The 17092-nt window shown below is 53.7% G+C and overlaps 1 protein-coding gene and 1 long non-coding RNA gene across 2 annotated transcripts in view; one reads left to right on the forward strand and one right to left on the reverse strand.

Moving 5' to 3' along the window:
* The window catches only part of PTK7 (protein tyrosine kinase 7 (inactive)), a 63154-nt gene that overhangs the window by 12006 nt on the left and 34056 nt on the right, over window positions 1-17092 (reverse strand). The window contains exons 2-17 of the mRNA XM_027057716.2: window positions 13633-13920; window positions 13058-13160; window positions 12496-12686; window positions 12252-12402; window positions 11073-11221; window positions 10556-10822; window positions 8201-8334; window positions 7931-8066; window positions 7651-7770; window positions 6005-6154; window positions 5740-5890; window positions 5514-5641; window positions 4089-4292; window positions 3191-3346; window positions 2337-2569; window positions 1308-1388 (exon numbers count right to left, since the gene is read on the reverse strand). Of these exons, the coding sequence (XP_026913517.2) occupies window positions 1308-1388; window positions 2337-2569; window positions 3191-3346; window positions 4089-4292; window positions 5514-5641; window positions 5740-5890; window positions 6005-6154; window positions 7651-7770; window positions 7931-8066; window positions 8201-8334; window positions 10556-10822; window positions 11073-11221; window positions 12252-12402; window positions 12496-12686; window positions 13058-13160; window positions 13633-13920 (2642 nt within the window). The remainder of the gene's footprint in view (window positions 1-1307; window positions 1389-2336; window positions 2570-3190; window positions 3347-4088; window positions 4293-5513; window positions 5642-5739; window positions 5891-6004; window positions 6155-7650; window positions 7771-7930; window positions 8067-8200; window positions 8335-10555; window positions 10823-11072; window positions 11222-12251; window positions 12403-12495; window positions 12687-13057; window positions 13161-13632; window positions 13921-17092) is intronic.
* LOC128315632 (uncharacterized) lies at window positions 9555-11084 on the forward strand. Its single transcript, XR_008298604.1, has 3 exons — window positions 9555-10182; window positions 10332-10452; window positions 10962-11084. It is a non-coding gene; the product is annotated as an uncharacterized LOC128315632 (long non-coding RNA).

Below are 17092 nucleotides of genomic sequence, written 5' to 3' on the forward strand. Positions count from 1 at the left end.
TTATGTCTGTCATTCACTTCCCGTGTAGTACCTGAAGTCTGTAAGGCACATGCCATATTCATTTTCCCAAGCTCCCTTACTAGATCCTAAATGCCCCAAGGACGCCTGGCAGTTTCAATTTTGCAGCCCCAAGGGCCCTTAGGGCCATGACTGGCTCAGTAAAGACTCATTGGCTCCTTGCATGTCCTGATTTGTGAACTCTGGGGCCCTGACATCCTACTTAGGCGGAATAGCACATCCTGTCCTGTGGCTTTCCATCTACAGCCACTGCAGACAGTTCCTGCAGCTTGAGAGGTGGAGACAGGGGCCTGGTATCAGGAGGTCAGCTCTGGGTGACCTGGGCCAGGTCACTTGTCCTATGTGGGCCTTGGCAAATTATGAGGAAGCCAGCCTGAAGGGTGCAGAGCCACTTCCCCAGGGGTGGCCAGGGTCCCATTCCCCTTACAGATCAACCAGCCATACCTTTCTTTCTTGCCCCTGAATCTGTGACCTGGGTCAACCTACAAGGCAAGGAATGGTCACCTGGGAGGGAGGGCCCTAGCAGTCACTGCCTACCTGCCCTGCACTGTGACTGGTTTATGAGGTGACTTTGCCATCAGCTTAGTAGCAGAATGCCCAGTCCCAGGGAAGGAGGCGGATCCATTTCAGAGGGGAAGGAAGGAGGCTGTGGACAGGAAGAGCTGGGCCACAGAAGGTATCAAGGTATCATCTGAGGAGGGCAGGGGGCAGTAGGCAAGCTTTCCCTGCTTCACTGTTTCAAGCCAGGTCTGCTCCACCATGGGGCCCCAGCCAGGGATCTGTGCCTGGAAGGCAGGAAGAGAACCGGAAGGAAAGGCTGGGAGCCCACAACCCAAGTGAGAGCGAGAGTGTGAAACCACAGGGAGTGAAACACGGGCAGCCCTTTCACAGAAGAGACTTCCACACTCAGAGGCTGATGAAACACTCTCGGGGCCACACCCTGCCCTGCCTGTCCCCTTTGCGGCTCCTCCAGCTCAGTGTTCACTGCAGGGGGCAGACATACTGCTCCAGCAGCAAGGGCCAAGAGCAGCCCTTCGAGATGAAGGCACCACAGCAACACACAGGCATTTGGTGGCCATGTGATCTGGGACAAGTCACTTAACCTCTCCAAGCCCCAGGTTCTTTATCTACAAAATGACATCTGTTTCAGAGGACAGTTGTGATCACAGAGATAACACATGTAAAGTCCCGCCTGGTCCACAGGGAGCATTCCGTCAGTGGCACCTCTGTTATGATGACTGCCCATGATGCTGGCCCACCCTTGGGGACCTCTCCCGCCCTGTCCTCACCTTCTGCTTAGTGCTGAGGGGCTGTGACTTCAGTTTTTCATCCTTGCTCTGGGAAATCCTCAGGAATTGTTTGAGGTCTCCCTGAGGGAAAAGCATCGCTGTCAGGTCAGAGGCCAACTATTATCTCCAAAGCATCAAACCAAGCAGGTGCTCACAGAGTGCCTACCTGTGCAGGTGAGAAGCCCTGACCTGAACCTCCACCCCCACTCCCTTGCAGGAAGTCCAGTGGGAATTTAAAAATATATAGAAAATGTCTCTTAGAAGCTCTCTCAGTCAGAAAGACTGGGGGACTGCCATTCCTACCCTCAGGGGAGCTGCAAACAGGTGGGTGACAAAGCCCCTGCCCTCAGGGAGCCTCACAGACCTGAGAGGGAACCCCTGTCCCCCAGGGGGTTATTATCTGATAAACATAGGGAGGAGGGAAGAAACAGCAGCAGCAGAAACATCCATAAAGTACTCATAAGCAGCTGCCAATGGAAAGAGAATTGCTCCTCCCCTTCCTGTGAGCTGGGCGAGGGTGTGACAAGCAGCAGCTTGAGGACCAAGGGAATAAGGCTTAGATCGGTCGGGGGGGAGGGATGCACAGTAAGAGGCATAATGGGACATGGCAACTAAGGTGGGAAGAGAAGGCTGGCAACTGGGCTCACACCGGTGCCCCAGATGGTACGGGATGCCAGGAAGGAAAACCAGTCCTGCTAAGTTTATTCCTAAAGGGTCATGAGCCCTGGAGAGAAGGAAAAAAGACAAACCAAAGAAAACCTAAGTCAAGGAAGAAGGCCTGGAATGCATCCATGTGGTGCACAGAGGGAGAATCTGGGAAGAACCGGGGACCAGACCCCCAGGCACGGGGCTGGAGGACAGGAAAGATAGACAGGCAGGTGTCAGAGAGCTGGCAGGGACCGGAGGCTGAGTGTCTCAAGGAGGCAAGGGCAGGCAGACGGAGACCAGGTGAGAGGTGGCTCCCGTCGTGCCCCACCCCCAGCCAGAGCCCTAGACTCCCAGGTCCCCTCCCCCCGCAGCCCAGCGTACCAGGTCCACGTACTCCAGCACCATGTAGTGGGGTTCGGCCTCCCGGCACAGCCCCAGGAGCCGCACCACGTTGGCGTGGTTCAGCTTCCCAAACATCTCGAACTCCCTCCGGAAGTCCAGCTGCTGCTGCTCGTCCCGGCTCTGCAGGCTCTTCACAAGCACCAGGGTCTCCGCCACCCCCTCCTCCAAGCCCTGGGCCTTGGCCAGGAACACCTCTCCAAACTCACTTTTCCCTGTGGGTGCAGGTCCGAATCCATCAGCTGCTTTTGCCCAAGCAGAGGCGCCTCTGACTTGGGGAGGTGCCTTGCCTCTCACAGAGGGAAGCCTTTGCTGTGCCCCACCTGGCTGGATGAGGCGCTGGCCCTACTTGTGCCGCGTGACTCTGAGCAAACCCCTCCCTACCTCACGCTGGGCTTCACAGTCTCCAATGAGACTGTGTAAAATGAAGGGTGGAATTCATAACCAGCATTTTCCAAAGGAAGGCTCATCTGAGAATTTTAGGTGGCTCTTGATAAACAGGTCAACAGGTACATGTTTTAATGTACACTCAGAAAAAACTTAACTCCCACAGATCTGTAATTTCTCACATTTTCTCCTAGAACAAAACTAACTCCTGTTAAGTTTTGTTTTGTTTTAAATCAGTTAATCTAAAGGAAACGTCAAGTAATTAATGTACAGGAATGACCACAACTGTGGAGGTGAGGCACGTACAGGCACTGGGGACACACTGCACTTATCTCCCCTGTGCCTCTCGCCCCCTGCTCCAATGTCCTAAGTTTTAGGGACTTCAGAGCCGCCAGCCCTAACCTAACCTCAAGACAGAAGCAAGGATAGTTGTGACCAAGGCAACGCACCCAGTGTGGTGATGGGCTGTAGGCTCGTCCTCGGGAAATGCATCTTATCACTGGTGCTATGGCGTTTGTTGGTGGCCGCAGGGCCAGAGCCCAAGCTAGTCAAGGCCACTTCCTCTTGGATCTCCGCTGAGGGCTGCCCATTCTGCAAAGGCCCACCTGAGGAGAAGGAGCATGGTGGGGCGGGGGGGCAGGGGGAGGGGGTATCAGGATGAGACCACTCTGGCCACCATGGGGACCTCACTCCTCTCCCCCAAACCTCCACTTCCGTCAGAGTGGGTCCAATCATGGTGTCCCACACAAAAAGGCCAGTCCAACTGATGAACTAACTGATGGGGAAGGGGCGAGCAGGCATCCCTTAAATCATAACCATGTGTTGAGGCAGCTGATCACAACCTCGGAAACAGAACAAAGGGTACAAGTCTCATCTGAACCACTGGTCCCTGGACACTATGTTGACAGAAGCGTTTTTGCTTTCGTAGGGCCTCCTCCGTGCAAAGCCCTAAACAGGCACAAAGGGGAAATCAGAGTGAGGGAGCCCCAGGCCCTGCTCCTGAACACCTAAACTGATGGGGGAAACCCAGGAGAAGGGAAACAGACAGACTGGGAGACAGGATGTGCAACAGAAATGTGAATGCGTATACTAATTGCATCTGCGGTTTAGTAGTGCACGGAGAAGGCAGGGAAACACAGAAGCTGGCCCGGAAGCTCCAGTGAGGAAGTCTTGAGCCAGGTTGCTCAGACACCGCGGCCCTGGGAATGGGCCAACTCCAGGCTTCCAGCTAGGGGTGGGGCAGCTTGGCTAGGACCCAGGCTGCCCAGCGCTGCAGCTCTCTCTGTGGCCGCAGGAGGGCGCTCAGCACCTGCACACTGGCACCACCTCCACACCACCGCCCCTCACCATTGAGGCACTCCATCTCGGGCTCCTCGCCCTCGGGCTGCTTCTGAAGGCGCTTGGCCTTGCAACGCTTCTTGCAGTAGAACATGAGACCCAGCACGGCAATGATGTAGGCCACAGCAGCGCCCACGGACAGCCCAATGGTCTGGATCATCTTGTACGGGGGAGGGCTGCCCAGGCCCTCTGACTCCTCCAGCACCGGCTTGTCTGAGAGACACAAAGAAGGGTCTGGGCAGGGGGCCTGTGAAGCAAACTCGGCCCTACTTCTCGACTAGCCCTTCCCCACCCTACGCAGAGACAACCTGACGACCTCGATGGTCTGGCCAAACCAGAAAACCAGGAGGGGTCACCACTGTCACTGGCTTTAACCAGGGCTGGGTCCTTGGGCCCTACCAAGGTCATAAAGAGTTCTGAAGGACATGAGGCCAGTGATTCCCAAGCTGGTGTGCATCTGAACATGAGGCTAGGAACACACATTAAAAAAAACACATCTGTCAAGATGTCAACACAAACCTGCACTATTGCTAATAAGCTTCCTACGTGACTTGACATCTTGAGCCAGGCCCTGAAGAACAGCATTTGGGAATTTCTAGTTTGAGACACTGCCTGACACAGAGCAAATTCTTAAAGAAATGTGTTTGTGGAAAGGATCTTCTATTCCAGTGAAAGAGAAGCCAGGAATCGTTAGGGAAACTGAGGGAGAGAGGGCTGTGGGGGAGGCGATGCAAGATCCCCTGACTCCTGCCTCACACCTAATGTTTCTACCAACGGGCCTTATCACTTCACTATTTCCCATGTAAGTTCCACAGAATATTTTGTCTAGAAAAACAGTTCTGCTGCTAAACCACAAAAGTTTAAGAACTTCTTGTTGAAACCACTCTCATCTTACAGATACAGAAACAAGCCCCTAGAGAGGAAGTAACACCTCTAAGGGCATAGAGCTGGTTAGCAGGAGAGGCCAGATCTGAACCCCAAGAGTTCCTGACTCTAGGCAGAACCTTTTACCTGACACATCATCCTCTCTGGGCCTCCAGAGCAAAGGAACCCTTTCCTGCTGTCCCCTGGCCTGTTCCCCTCCCTGCCCACCCAGATATACGTGCGGCTGCTGCAGGAGACCTGGGAAGAAGCATTTTAGGACAAGAGTACCACCCCCATACCTCTCCCCAAGTTGCGTGCGTGTGCACGCACACATACACATACACAAACACGCAAACACCAGCTGCGGCATGTGAAATCAACAACGGCCCAGCTCTAAGCAAGGAAGCTGACACTATGCCATGGCATGGTGGAGGGGACACCACTGAATCCCAGCCCCCAACACAAAAATGGTTTAAGTGTCTTCCATATACAGGGGATGACAATGAAAATAAAGAGAAAGAAGTCTGGCCCCACAACTTCCTGTGCAGGACATCCCTCCCCAACACATACCCACAACATAGAGGGGAGCCTCCGTGTGTTTGATGTTGCAGCTGTTGCCTGCGATGCAGGTGTAGCGGCCTGAGTCCTCAGGGGCCACGTCATGGATCACCAGGGAGCCATTCTGGAAGATGTGCATTCTGCCAGGAGAGAAGCCACAGCACTGCACACCTCGCCAGCTCCTGGGCAGACCGGCCGCAGGAGAGGTGCAGCAGGTAGGGGAGGGAGACGGCCCTACCTAGGTCCCAGCTTGGTGGGATCCAGGATGCGGTCTTTGCCCTTCCACTGGATGAGTGGCTTGGGGTCTCCTTGGGCCTCACACCGTAGCAGGGCTGTGTGGCCCTGGTACACAGTCGTGCGCTCTGGTTCCACCTTGAAGGTGATGAAAACTAGATGGGAAGAGCCCAAAAGGTGTAGGGAGCAGTGAGCAATGGGGCTGGTGGGGTGTGGGCTGCCCCATGGGGCCTGCCAGTCCCAGCCCCAGGGCCCTGCCACGGTCGCACCTGCCACAGTAAGCTGGACATGGGCACGGATCTGGCCCTGCAGCCCATTGGAGGCGATGCAAGTGTAGTTGCCGGCGTCATCACGGGTCACCCTGGAGAAGTGCAAGGTGCCTGCATTGTCTGTCACCCACTCCGGGAGGCTGCTTCCATCTGCAACAAAGGGAAAATCACAGGCTTGGCCAGAGTCACGTGGGTGACTGGCAATGCGCTCTGTCACTCACCTCTACTCAAAATCATGCCATTGCTCCTGACTACCCACAAAGTCCAAACTCCTGAACCAGGCGTTGGGAAGCCCCCGTTACTTACTCCTTCCCCAATTTTTCAGTGCTACATCCTTCCACTGCCCTATACAACATTTCACTTTTGCAAAATTGACTTCTGATTGGGCCCCAACTCTGCCCTGTTCTCATCCTCACTGCCTGCCACTTCTCACCCCTAGAACCCTTTCCTGCTCTTTGCCACCATCCAGGCTTCAGATCCACTTAGAGCCCCACTTCCCACAGAAAGCTTCCACCAGACCACCTGAGCAGGGAGAGCCCACTTCCTCCCCGAAAGCTACAGTCTTACCCTCTCATTCACACTACTCATGGAGATGTAAAAGCTGGTCCAGCCCTTTGACAGTTTAACAATCCATGGTAAGGGCTGCAAAAATGTGCATACCCTTTTATACGTAATTATTCCATTTCTGGGAATCTCTCCCAAAGGAAATAAACCCAAATCCAGAAAAAACTTTGGCTTAAAGATGTTTATTGCAGCAATAAAAAGAGAGAGAGCGAAAGCAGACAGAGAAGGAGAGAGGGGAAGAGGGAGGATGGTTAACAACCCAAATCTCCAATGTTTAGGGAATATTTAAGTAAATTACAGTGATTCCAATCATCAGAATATTATTACAATCATCAAAACCAATGTTTATGTATATAAATATGTGGAAATGCTTGATAACATTAAGTAAAAAAGGGTATAAAATTACATAATTAAGTGGGTCTTCTTTTTCTATAGTGAGCAAAACTTACTCATGTAAGTTTAATAAGTGAAAATTATATGTTTAATAAAATTGCTATGTACAAACAGAAAGATACACATAGAAAAAGAAAGGGGAACACACCCAAAGATTATGGATGATGGGATCCTGCATTTTTCCTCCCAAATTTTTTTTTCTTTTCTTTTTTTTTTGTTTTTTTGTTTTTTAGAGAGAATGCATGTGGGGGAGGGGCAGAAGGAGAGGAAGAGAGAGAATCTTAAGTGGGCTCCAAGTTAGGCACAGAGCCCAACATGGGGCTTGATCCTACAACTTTGAGATCATGACCTGAGCTAAAATCAAGAGTCAGATGCTTAAATGACTGAACCACCCAGGCACCCCCCACTCCGAAATTTTCTAAAGGGACCCTTGTCTTGTTACTTTTATGTCCCAAAGTAACACAAAGTCTCACTTTTGAAAGTGAGAAGGAGGACTTGTCTAAGGCCATAACCCGACCTCGGGTGTGTCTGGCTCCTTTCTTCCTAACTGGCCTAAAATTGGTCCCACTTTTCTGGTTTTTCCCACAATGCCTGGCACGGTGCTGAATTCTCGGCTGGTCCTCAGACATGCACACATCTGACAGTAGGCTGTCCTACCTGCCCCCACCCCATGCCCACCTGGTACCCACCTGCCCGTATCCATTTAATAGTGGGCTTTTCTCGGCCTGTGGCTGAGCAGGGCACCGTGGCCTCCTTGTCAAACTCCATGCACTGCTGCGGCCGGGGTGGCGGTGTGAACTTGAGTTTTTCTGTGTCAGTAGAGGGAGGGTGGGTGAGTGGAAAGAGTTGGAACTGAGGCAGCTGGAGAGGCCAGGGCACGCCTGAAGATCCGAGCCCCTGCTGCTCCTTCCTTCCCCTTTGCTCTCCTGCCCACTGGGCCGGGAGCTCTCTTCACTCACGTGCACTCACCCAGCACTTGCACACGGGCTTGGGCCTCGACGCTGCCGGCTGGGGTGCTGCTCACACAGCGGTACCACGTTCCATCATACACCTCCACGCTGTTGATACGCAGGGTCCCGTTCTTGGAGACTTCGAACCGCGAGTCCTGCGGCACGCATTATGTGACTATGACTCTGCCCACGGCCCCACAAGCGTCTCCCCGAGGGCAGTTTCAGGGGAAGGAGTGCTAGCCAGGTGACCACAGTGCCCTCTCCCACCAGCAGCAAACCGCGTTCTCACCTCTGAGATGAGCATCTGGTTTCTATACCAGACGACTGTGGGTTTTGGTGTGGCCTGGGTCAGGCAATGCAAATACCCTGGCTTGCCCTCCTCCAGCTGGCTGTCTTGGGGCTTCTTTAGCCATGTGGGCACAGCTAGAGGTACAAGGAAAAAACAGAAGACCAGTTAACATGTTTGCACAACCAAAGGATCCAATCCTTGAAAACTCTAATAGCACACTCAACCCTGAGCTCAGAAGCCCACCTGCTCTGGTGAAAACTGCATCAACTACTCCTTAGGGAAGGTCTATGGGCAGCACCTTTTGAACATCGTCTTAGTTAACAGTCACAATAAGTCCCCTCAGTATGTATTCCTATACCCATTTTACAGCTGAAAAGACAGAGGTTTAAAGAAGTAACAGTGATGTGCTAATACCTGATAGAGATAGGATTCAAATCCCTGGTCTACAGGACTCCAACACCCTTGCTCTTTTTATTACACTGGAACACTCCAAGGCCTGGTCCTCGGATCCCTGGTGTGTTCTAAATTTTTTTTAATGTTTATTTATTTTTCAGAGAGAGACAGAGACAGAGAACAAGTAGGGGAGGGGAAGAGAGAGAGGGAGACACAGAATCCGAAGCAGGCTCCAGGCTCTGAGCTGTCAGCACAGAGCCCGATGCAGGGCTCGAACCCACAGACTGCGAGATCATGACCTGAGCCAAAGTGGGACGCTTAACTCTCTGAGTTACCCACGTGCCCCCCTGGTCTGTTTTAGCCATACTTGTCCCCTGAATGATCTCAGCCAATCTGTGGCCTTCAATGCCATATGAGCAGATGATTCCCAAACCTGTACCTTGACTCCTGACCTCCCCCCATACAAGCTTCAGACTTGCAAATCCAACTGCCTACTGCCATCTCTGACTGGATATCCAACAAGCCTCTTGGGTTTTCTATGTACAAAAGTGAACAAATCATTTCCCCCAGAACCTGCTCATCCCAGTTTCCCCTGTCTTGGTCAACATTGCCACTATGCAGCCAACAGTAGAAGCCAAAACCTAGCCTTGACTTCCCTCTCCACAGCCTCCCGTCACATCCATTCTACACAAACCCTATCGACTTTGGCTCCAGAAACTCCTGAATTTGACCATCTCTCTCACCTCCACTGCTACCACTTCTGTTCCAGGCCCTTCAACACTGCCCCTGGATGATTACACTCATCCACTAACTGGGCTCCCTGTTTTGACTCCTGCCCCTAACATTCTGGTATTCTCAGAACGGCTAGAGTGATTTTTTTGAGAATGTCACGCTCCGACTCAAAACCCTATAAGGACTTCCTGTCTGACTTGTGGCAGACTGTTTGCAAAGATGACTGTAAACAGTTCTTCCATCCCTTGCTTCTTTGTAATGTGTTGCTGCCACTTTCCCCACCAAGAGCCAGTCTAGGGGCGCCTGGGTAGCTCAGCTGGTTGAGCATCCAACTTTTTATTTCAGCTCAGGTCATGATCTCACGGTTTTGTGGGTTCAAGCCCCGCGTGGGCTCTGCACTGACAGAGCAGAGCCTGCCTGGGATTCTCTCTCTCTCTCTCCCTCTCTCTCTCTCTGCCCCCCTTGATTGCACTGTCTCTCTCAAAATAAATAAGTAAACTTAAAAAAAAGAGAGAGAGAGAGAGACAGTCTATTTCTCTACTGCCTAGAGTCTATGTGGCCGGTGACTTGCCTGGCCCAACACAGAACACGGTGGAAGAAACACTGAGCAACTGCTAAGCTGATGCCTTGAGAAGTCTTCCAGGTTCCACTACTGGCCTCTCGAACCCCAGCCACCATGTGAAGAGGCTGGAGCTGGCCTGCTGGAGCCACCACGGGGGAGACAACCAAGGCACTCTGGTAGATATATCCTCCGTCAACTTCGAAACATGCGAATGAAGCCACCGGGGACCAGCCAGCCACCAGCCAACCTATCAGCTGACTGCAAGTACATCTGATCTTTCTGACCACCTTGTAGGGTAAGTAGTGGGTTATCAATCCCATTTTATGGATGAGGAGCCTGAGCCCTAGCAAAGCAGGTGGCTTGCTACCCATCGCTGCTCTGTGCACCGGGGAAAGAGTGGGACCTGGGTCTCTAGACTCCCAATCCTTTGCTCCTCCTTTCCAGCCCAAGGGTTGTTTTTTTGTGTGGGCTGTCACCCCGACTTCTGTGCCTGGCTCTCCACTGTCACCTCCCAGCAGCCAACGGAATCCCAAGCAAGCAAGGTCCAGAGTTGAGAGGGCCACAGGTGAGCACCAGGGAAGCCTCTGTACATCGCACCCAGAGAGCAAGGCCTCAGGGGACCTGGGCTCCCCTCCACCTCGCCTCACCCCTCAGGGCAAAATGCTCACTGGCCACAGTGATGTTGACATCCTGTCGCCGCTGCCCGGCCAGGTTGGCTGCGTGGCAGGTGTAGACACCAGCATCACTCTCCATGGTACTGGCAAACACCAGCTCATGGCCCTCCTGGAAGACCCTGCCACGGGTGGGTAGCCGGACTCCTGCATGCTCCCACCACACACTGGGCTCTGGCAGACCCTGGGGGGGCAAGCAGGCCACACGCTCCTCGCTGCCAGCTGTGAACACCCGTGGCTCAAATGGTGGCATGTCTTCAATCTCTGCAGGGATGGGAGCAGGAGGCAAACAACCCGATTACTGTGGGTCTCAAGGTACCTCATGTGGTCCCAGGGCAAGCTTTTGGCCCTTTCCAGCTCAAACCCTCCCCTAAAACACTGCGTCTCCTCTTCCTGCCCCCAGCATCCTCTTTCTCTCTCTCTGCACTCTGGGTTGAATCAGGAGCCTAAATCTCTACATGCCAACGAGGTTGAAGGCGGCCCCCACCTCAGCACCCTAGACCCGGGGACCTACCTGCCAGGTGAAGCGTGGCCTCAAGGACGACAGGAGGGCCCCTCTGCCCCTGGCCAATGCAGCGGTAGACCCCTGCGTTGCGGGGCCGGACCTGGGTCAGCAGCAGGGACCCGTTGGCAAACACCGTGGCTCTGCGGAGGTGTGGGGGACTACAAAGAGGAGAGAATGCTATTTGGAAGAAGTGGCCCCACGGGCATCCTTCTGGAAGGGAATGAGATGGAACCCCATGCTGCAATGGTCAGAGATGTAGGAAGGAATCAGCCAGGAAGAGGACAGGGATAAGGAAGCCAACATGTTACACCGCTCTGCGTGTGTGTGTGTGTGTGTGTGTGTGTGTGTGTGCGCGTGTGTGTGTGTGTGTACACGTGCATGCATGCACTCACGTGTGTGTGTGGGTGTGCTCCACCTACAGGAGACTCAGCTCTCCGGGTGGCAAGGTGAGCAACAGTGTCAGTGAGAGACAGTGAGTCATCAACAGCATGCACCTGGAGAGACAGAGGCCCACCTCCCCGCAGGGTTAAGACAAGCCTGCCACTAGGGCACCCAGCCCCAGTAGTCAGAAGCCCCTGGGCCACACCAGATCAAAACTACTGATGATTTCCTCAGGGCTGAAGCTAGGTGGGATCCAAGCCCCTCACCTAGGACCACAGCCACACTCGGCACTGCAAAGGTGCTCTCCGCTCTCATAGTGCCTGGGGAAGGACAAAAGTCCACATAAAGGAGCTGGACCTTCCAGCATATTCTGGAAGTGACTGCTTCCTCCAAAAAGTGCATGTGTGTGTGTGTGTTGGGGGGGGGGGTAAGGTATCCTTACCATTCAGGACCTTCCCATCCAGACTACGGTTACCTAGGTTCCCTGTGTCCCTCCAACCCTGGGTCTCTACTCCCCATCCCAGAAGACCCATATAGGCAGGAGGGGAGAGAAGAGAACGGAGCCACCACTAGCTCATACAGTGCCGTGGTGCAAACGGGAAGAAGATGCCCTTCCCGGAGACTCTTCCCTTTGTTGGACTCATTTTGTAATAGCAAAACATTCTACTGCCATCTGCTGGAAATTCGAAGTAACACACATATAGATCTAGGATGTCTGCAATACTAATGACTTTCTTTTAGAGAATGCACTGGGACAGTACACAACCTGTAACACCTTACCTGAAGGCCCCTTCCCAATTGCCTTACCGACTGCGGTTAGTGATAGGAGTCTCATCTTCAAAGACCCACTGCAGGCTAGGGGGTGGCTGGGCTGAGAACTGACAGTGGAACATGGCCTCTTCATTCCTCGCCACTACCATGTCCCGAGGCGCCAGCACTACCCTGGCAAAGCTCTCGTCTGGGGTGGGAGAAGCACAGGTGCATGAGCAGACAGAGTGGGGAAGCCCCTCGCATCCCTGCTGCGCCCTCTCCATCCCCACCCCAGGCTCACCAGCAATGCTCAAGGTGAAGTTCTGGCTGCTACAGGTCTGGCCAAAGGCATTTTGGGCACAGCAGGAGTAGACGCCACTATGCTCAGGGCTGGCCGGCCGGAGGGTCAGGTTTCGCTCCTTGCTGCTGACCGTGTGATTGCTCTGACCATCAGAGAGGGGGCTCCCATCTCGGAACCACTGGTACATAGGCCTGCAGGCCAAGGGGATCAGCAGCAGGGAGGCAGAGGGTACTCAGGTGACCAGTGGACAAAATACAGGACTAGAGGCTAGACCCCTCAGTTTGCAAATGGGGAAACTGAGGCCTGGGAGGAGAAGTGACTTGCACAAGGGCACACAACAATTCAGGGGCATAATCAGGTTGAGATTCTACAGCCCTCAGCTCCCAGAATCCAGGATCATTCCGCAGGACAATGCCGCCTCTCCTCAGGTCACTAGGGGCTTGTGTGGGGCAGCATATGGGCAGGGGTGGTTATAGAATGAATAGAGTCCAGGATTTGGAAAGATATCCCTACTTGTCTAGAATAACCCTCTCCATTCCCACCCTCAAAGTCATCTCCTTACCGAGGATGCCCATCAATGTGACAACGCAGTGTGACCTGGGTCTGTGGCTGGATCTCAGCTTCTGAGGCTGGATGTTTCAGGACCACGGGACCAGTCTCAATCCCTGTAGCAGAGGCCACGGTTTCAGAGTGAGGGGCAGAGCAGAGCAAGTGTGGGAAGGCAGAGGGGAAGGAAGACAAGCAGAAAAGGACACAACCTGCAGGCTCTGGAGATGAGAGACAGCGCAGGGAAGCCCTGCAAAGACGAGGCTGCAGCTACAGACGGGGTGGGGTGAGGGGCCAGAAACAGAGGGCCCATCCAGTCTGTGGCAGACAACTCTGATGCCTGGCCACACTGGCCCTCACTGTCCTTGCCATTTGCAAAAGCATCCAACACATAAAGGGTTCTAGACTTGAAGGAAAAAAAATCTTCTGGAAAAAATAAAACTTTTCTTATCCACTCAAAGAACTGACCACAACTGCTCTCTGCCTGCCCCCATTTAACTGGAAACGGGAGAAGCTGAGGGAAAGGAGGGGTCCTGCAGGGCTCAGTAGTTGAAGGTCTATAGGGAGTGAGCACAGCGCCCTGGCTCTCACATTTGATGTTGAAGGAGGCGTTGGCACTGCGGGCCTCCTCTCCAGTGGCATTATCCCGAGCCACACACTGGAAGGCTCCAGAGTCCTGCAGCCGGTCCACAGCTGCAAAGCTCAAGCTGCTGCCTTGGGCAAAACGCCTCTCAGTGTCTTGGACAGGGGCCCCATCCAGCAGCCAGTACACGTGTACTGGGCCTGGGGTCTCGACTTCACAGCGGAGCAGTGCCCGGCGCCCCTGCAGTGCATCCTGGGAGGAAGGCTCCTTGATGAAGACAATGGCTGCCTGGGCACCTGCGGATGGGGACATGAGAGAGGTACAGTCAGGAGGAGCTACAGTCACTGTCCTAACACAGATCACCCATCACTCTGTGCACAGGACGAAAGGGGCTATGCACACAGAAGGTGGCCAGTAAGTGCAGGAGAGAAGGATCATGAGACTGGAAGTGCCAAGTGTCCATTGAAAAACTCTTCAATTGTGTCGTGTGCTCTGCAGGATACAAAGACATGACACACCAGTCAGGAGGGGGCACAGCGCAATCATACACAACAAGGCAAGGCTCGTGCCCAATGAACAGTGTGAGTAGTCAGTGCCTCTAGAGCACAGAAAGAAGAGGGAGTTCCAAGGGCTGGGGACACCAGGGAGGCTCCCTAAAGGAAGGTTCAGACCTGCAGGTCCTGATGCTGGGCAGAGGAGCAAGGGACATTAGCAGGCAACCCTCCCCATCAATCTTCAGAATCCAGGATGTTGAGCAGAGTTAAGTCATGACCCAAAGAGCATCTTGGAAGGATTACTCCCACTCACAGTCCCACTGAGTGTTCCGCATCAGAGGTGGCTTTGAATCCCACCCACAGGTGCTCTGTAGCCCTTAGCCCCACCCCACCCCCTGTCCACCGGGGCTTCTTCGGATTTTTTTTATACTGTTTTTTTTTAAGTTTATTTATTTTGAGAGAGTGAGTGTGCATGTGAGTAGGAGAGGGACAAAGTACCAGTGTGAGAGAGAAAATCCCAAGCAGTCTCTGCACTGTCAGCGCTGAGCCTGACTCAGGGCTCGAACCCATAAACCGTAAGATACTGACCTAAGCCGAAATCAAGAGTTGGTCGCTTAACTGTCTAAGCCACCCAGATGCCCCTGTACCCCCCACCATGGATTTCCTTAGGAAAATTCGCCCCATCACAGGAGAAGCCAATATTCCCTAGATCTGCAGCTATTGCCAAAGACATGCCAGGGCCACCCCCACGTCCTACCCTCTATCTCTAAGAATCTGTGTGGCAGGGCTGACTTTTCTATGCCAAGTTGAGAGGTAAGCCAAGTGGTTCCAGGTTTTCATCTGAACCCCCTCCTGCACCACAACATTTCAGCTCTGTCTGGGGCTGAAGGAGCACCCACAGGGAAGGGGGGCCCCAGAAACTAAGGGGGAGCCATAGCCAGTGGGAACAAAGGAAAGTGAGAAACCTGTGCTGAGGAGCAGATGGGTCGAGGAGGCGGAGGGCAGGGCTGGGCAGGTGGCAGGGCTACAGCAGGAGTAACACACTGGGCTTTGTTCCTGGCCCACGTGGGTGCCCTGCAGAGGCCCTGAGCCACTGGGTCTGGAACACCAGCCCGCCTGCCAGGGGTGGGTGACGACATGGAAGAGGACGTGCAGCCCCTCCGGGAAGAAGAAATAGGCCACCTGGGGCGGCTACATGAAGAAGCAGCCTCTGCCTCTGATCAAACTGAGCCTGGTAAGGGCAAGAAGAGGCTGAGGGGGTCCTGCCATCCCCTCCCAAAGCGATGGAGACTGTGGCCCAAAGACTGCTGTTTCAAGTCCCTGAAGGTGGAGTTTGGCTCTTTAGGGCCATGAGAACCAGTGTCCTCCTAAAGTCAGCATTAAGACAAGTCCAGGATCTCTCAGAGTGAGGTCCAGATGAGGAGGTCCACCTTCCAATGTTCCCAGAGGTGCCAGCCCACAGGACAGTCAGGGAGCTGGAAGGTGCTCAGAGCACCCCATTACTGCTCAGTCGGGCACTGCTGGCTCTCTAGGTGTGATAACTGCCCTCAATGCTGGGTTGTCCCACCCACTGTGCAAGTTAACTAATCTGTCCTCTGGGCACTGCTAAGTACCCCCAGCTACCCTGACATCCCAAACACCCCATTCACTTCTAATCACCACACAGGAACATGGCCCTGTGCACCATCCACCCCCCCCCCCCCACCGGCAACTTGGTACAACACCTTTGTAGAACAGATAGGTAAACTGAGGTCCAGAAAAATTAAGCTGTTTGCTCAAAATCAAACAGCTAATTTGACCATGATCCAAGGAAGCCAGCTTCTAGCCCTAAATTCTTCCCAGCCCCACCCACGAACTCAAAACAAACCCTGGAAACAGCTGATCCCACAATGGGCCTCCATTCCTGAGGCCAGGTAGAGAGGTAGACACCCCTCTTGCAGACCATGCCAGACACACAAAGGCACCTGGCTAACTGGCTGACTGAGGTCACCTTAAAGGAAGTGTGGGGCAAGAGCTGGTGAACATGGAGGCATCTGGAACACTTCCGGACCACCTCTCATGATACAGATGGGCAGACTCAGACTGATGCCCTGGTGGACCTCTGCAAATGCAACTCACCAAATTCTTGGGACTCTTGACCCAGAACTCCAGGATGCTTGTTAAAGGCCAAAGAGAGATCACCTGTCATCCAACTGCAGGTGAGTCCTCACTTCCCCGCTCAGCTTCTCCAGACGTGGGGATCGAGGAGCCTCACCCATGCAGAGGAGTATTAGTTAAGGGTGTGGAATCAGACAGGTCTGGCTCAAATCCTGCCCATCATGCTTAGTGTTTGACCTTGGGCAAGGAACGCAGATGGTCTATGCCTCAGCTCCCTCGGCCTCTCTCATGAGGTTGTCATGAGTCACAAATGCTGTAATTCGTGTGAAAAGCCTCGGACAGAGCTACTCCGGTGAATGGTAGCTACTGTTACTATTTCCATTATCACCCTTCCTGCCCAAGGACTCCCATTTTAAGAATATTAGAAAGCTCCCCCTCGAGAGGCCCAGGACCACTCCCAGCCCCTGGATGGGGGACGAACCTCCACAACAGACAAGTTTGAGGGGAATAACCAGGTGGGGGTGGGATGGAGGGAAAGGGGCCGCAGGCTTGCAGGAACCACAGAGCACTGGCCACAGAAACCTGAGCTGGAAGAAAAGATGGCATGACTCAGAGGGACCCCAGCTCAGCCTCCGGCATCCCCTCCTGGGGCTAGGGCTGCTCTGTAGCTGTGGTGAGAGATGTTGCATTCCCAGACTGCCACTCAGAGCCTCCTGCGCCCCCACGACAGGGCCTGGGAAACATCAAAGCTGGCCCCTCGGGGCCCTCTGTCCTGACGTCAGCTCACAGCAGGTCCTGGTTAGTGCTTGGCTGGGGCAGACTTTAGATGTTATAAAAGGCAGGGAGAACAGCCACCAAGCCACTCCAAGCCCCCAGC

This window comes from Acinonyx jubatus, chromosome B2 (assembly GCF_027475565.1).
Source record: "Acinonyx jubatus isolate Ajub_Pintada_27869175 chromosome B2, VMU_Ajub_asm_v1.0, whole genome shotgun sequence".
NCBI classification, from domain to species: domain Eukaryota; kingdom Metazoa; phylum Chordata; class Mammalia; order Carnivora; family Felidae; genus Acinonyx; species Acinonyx jubatus.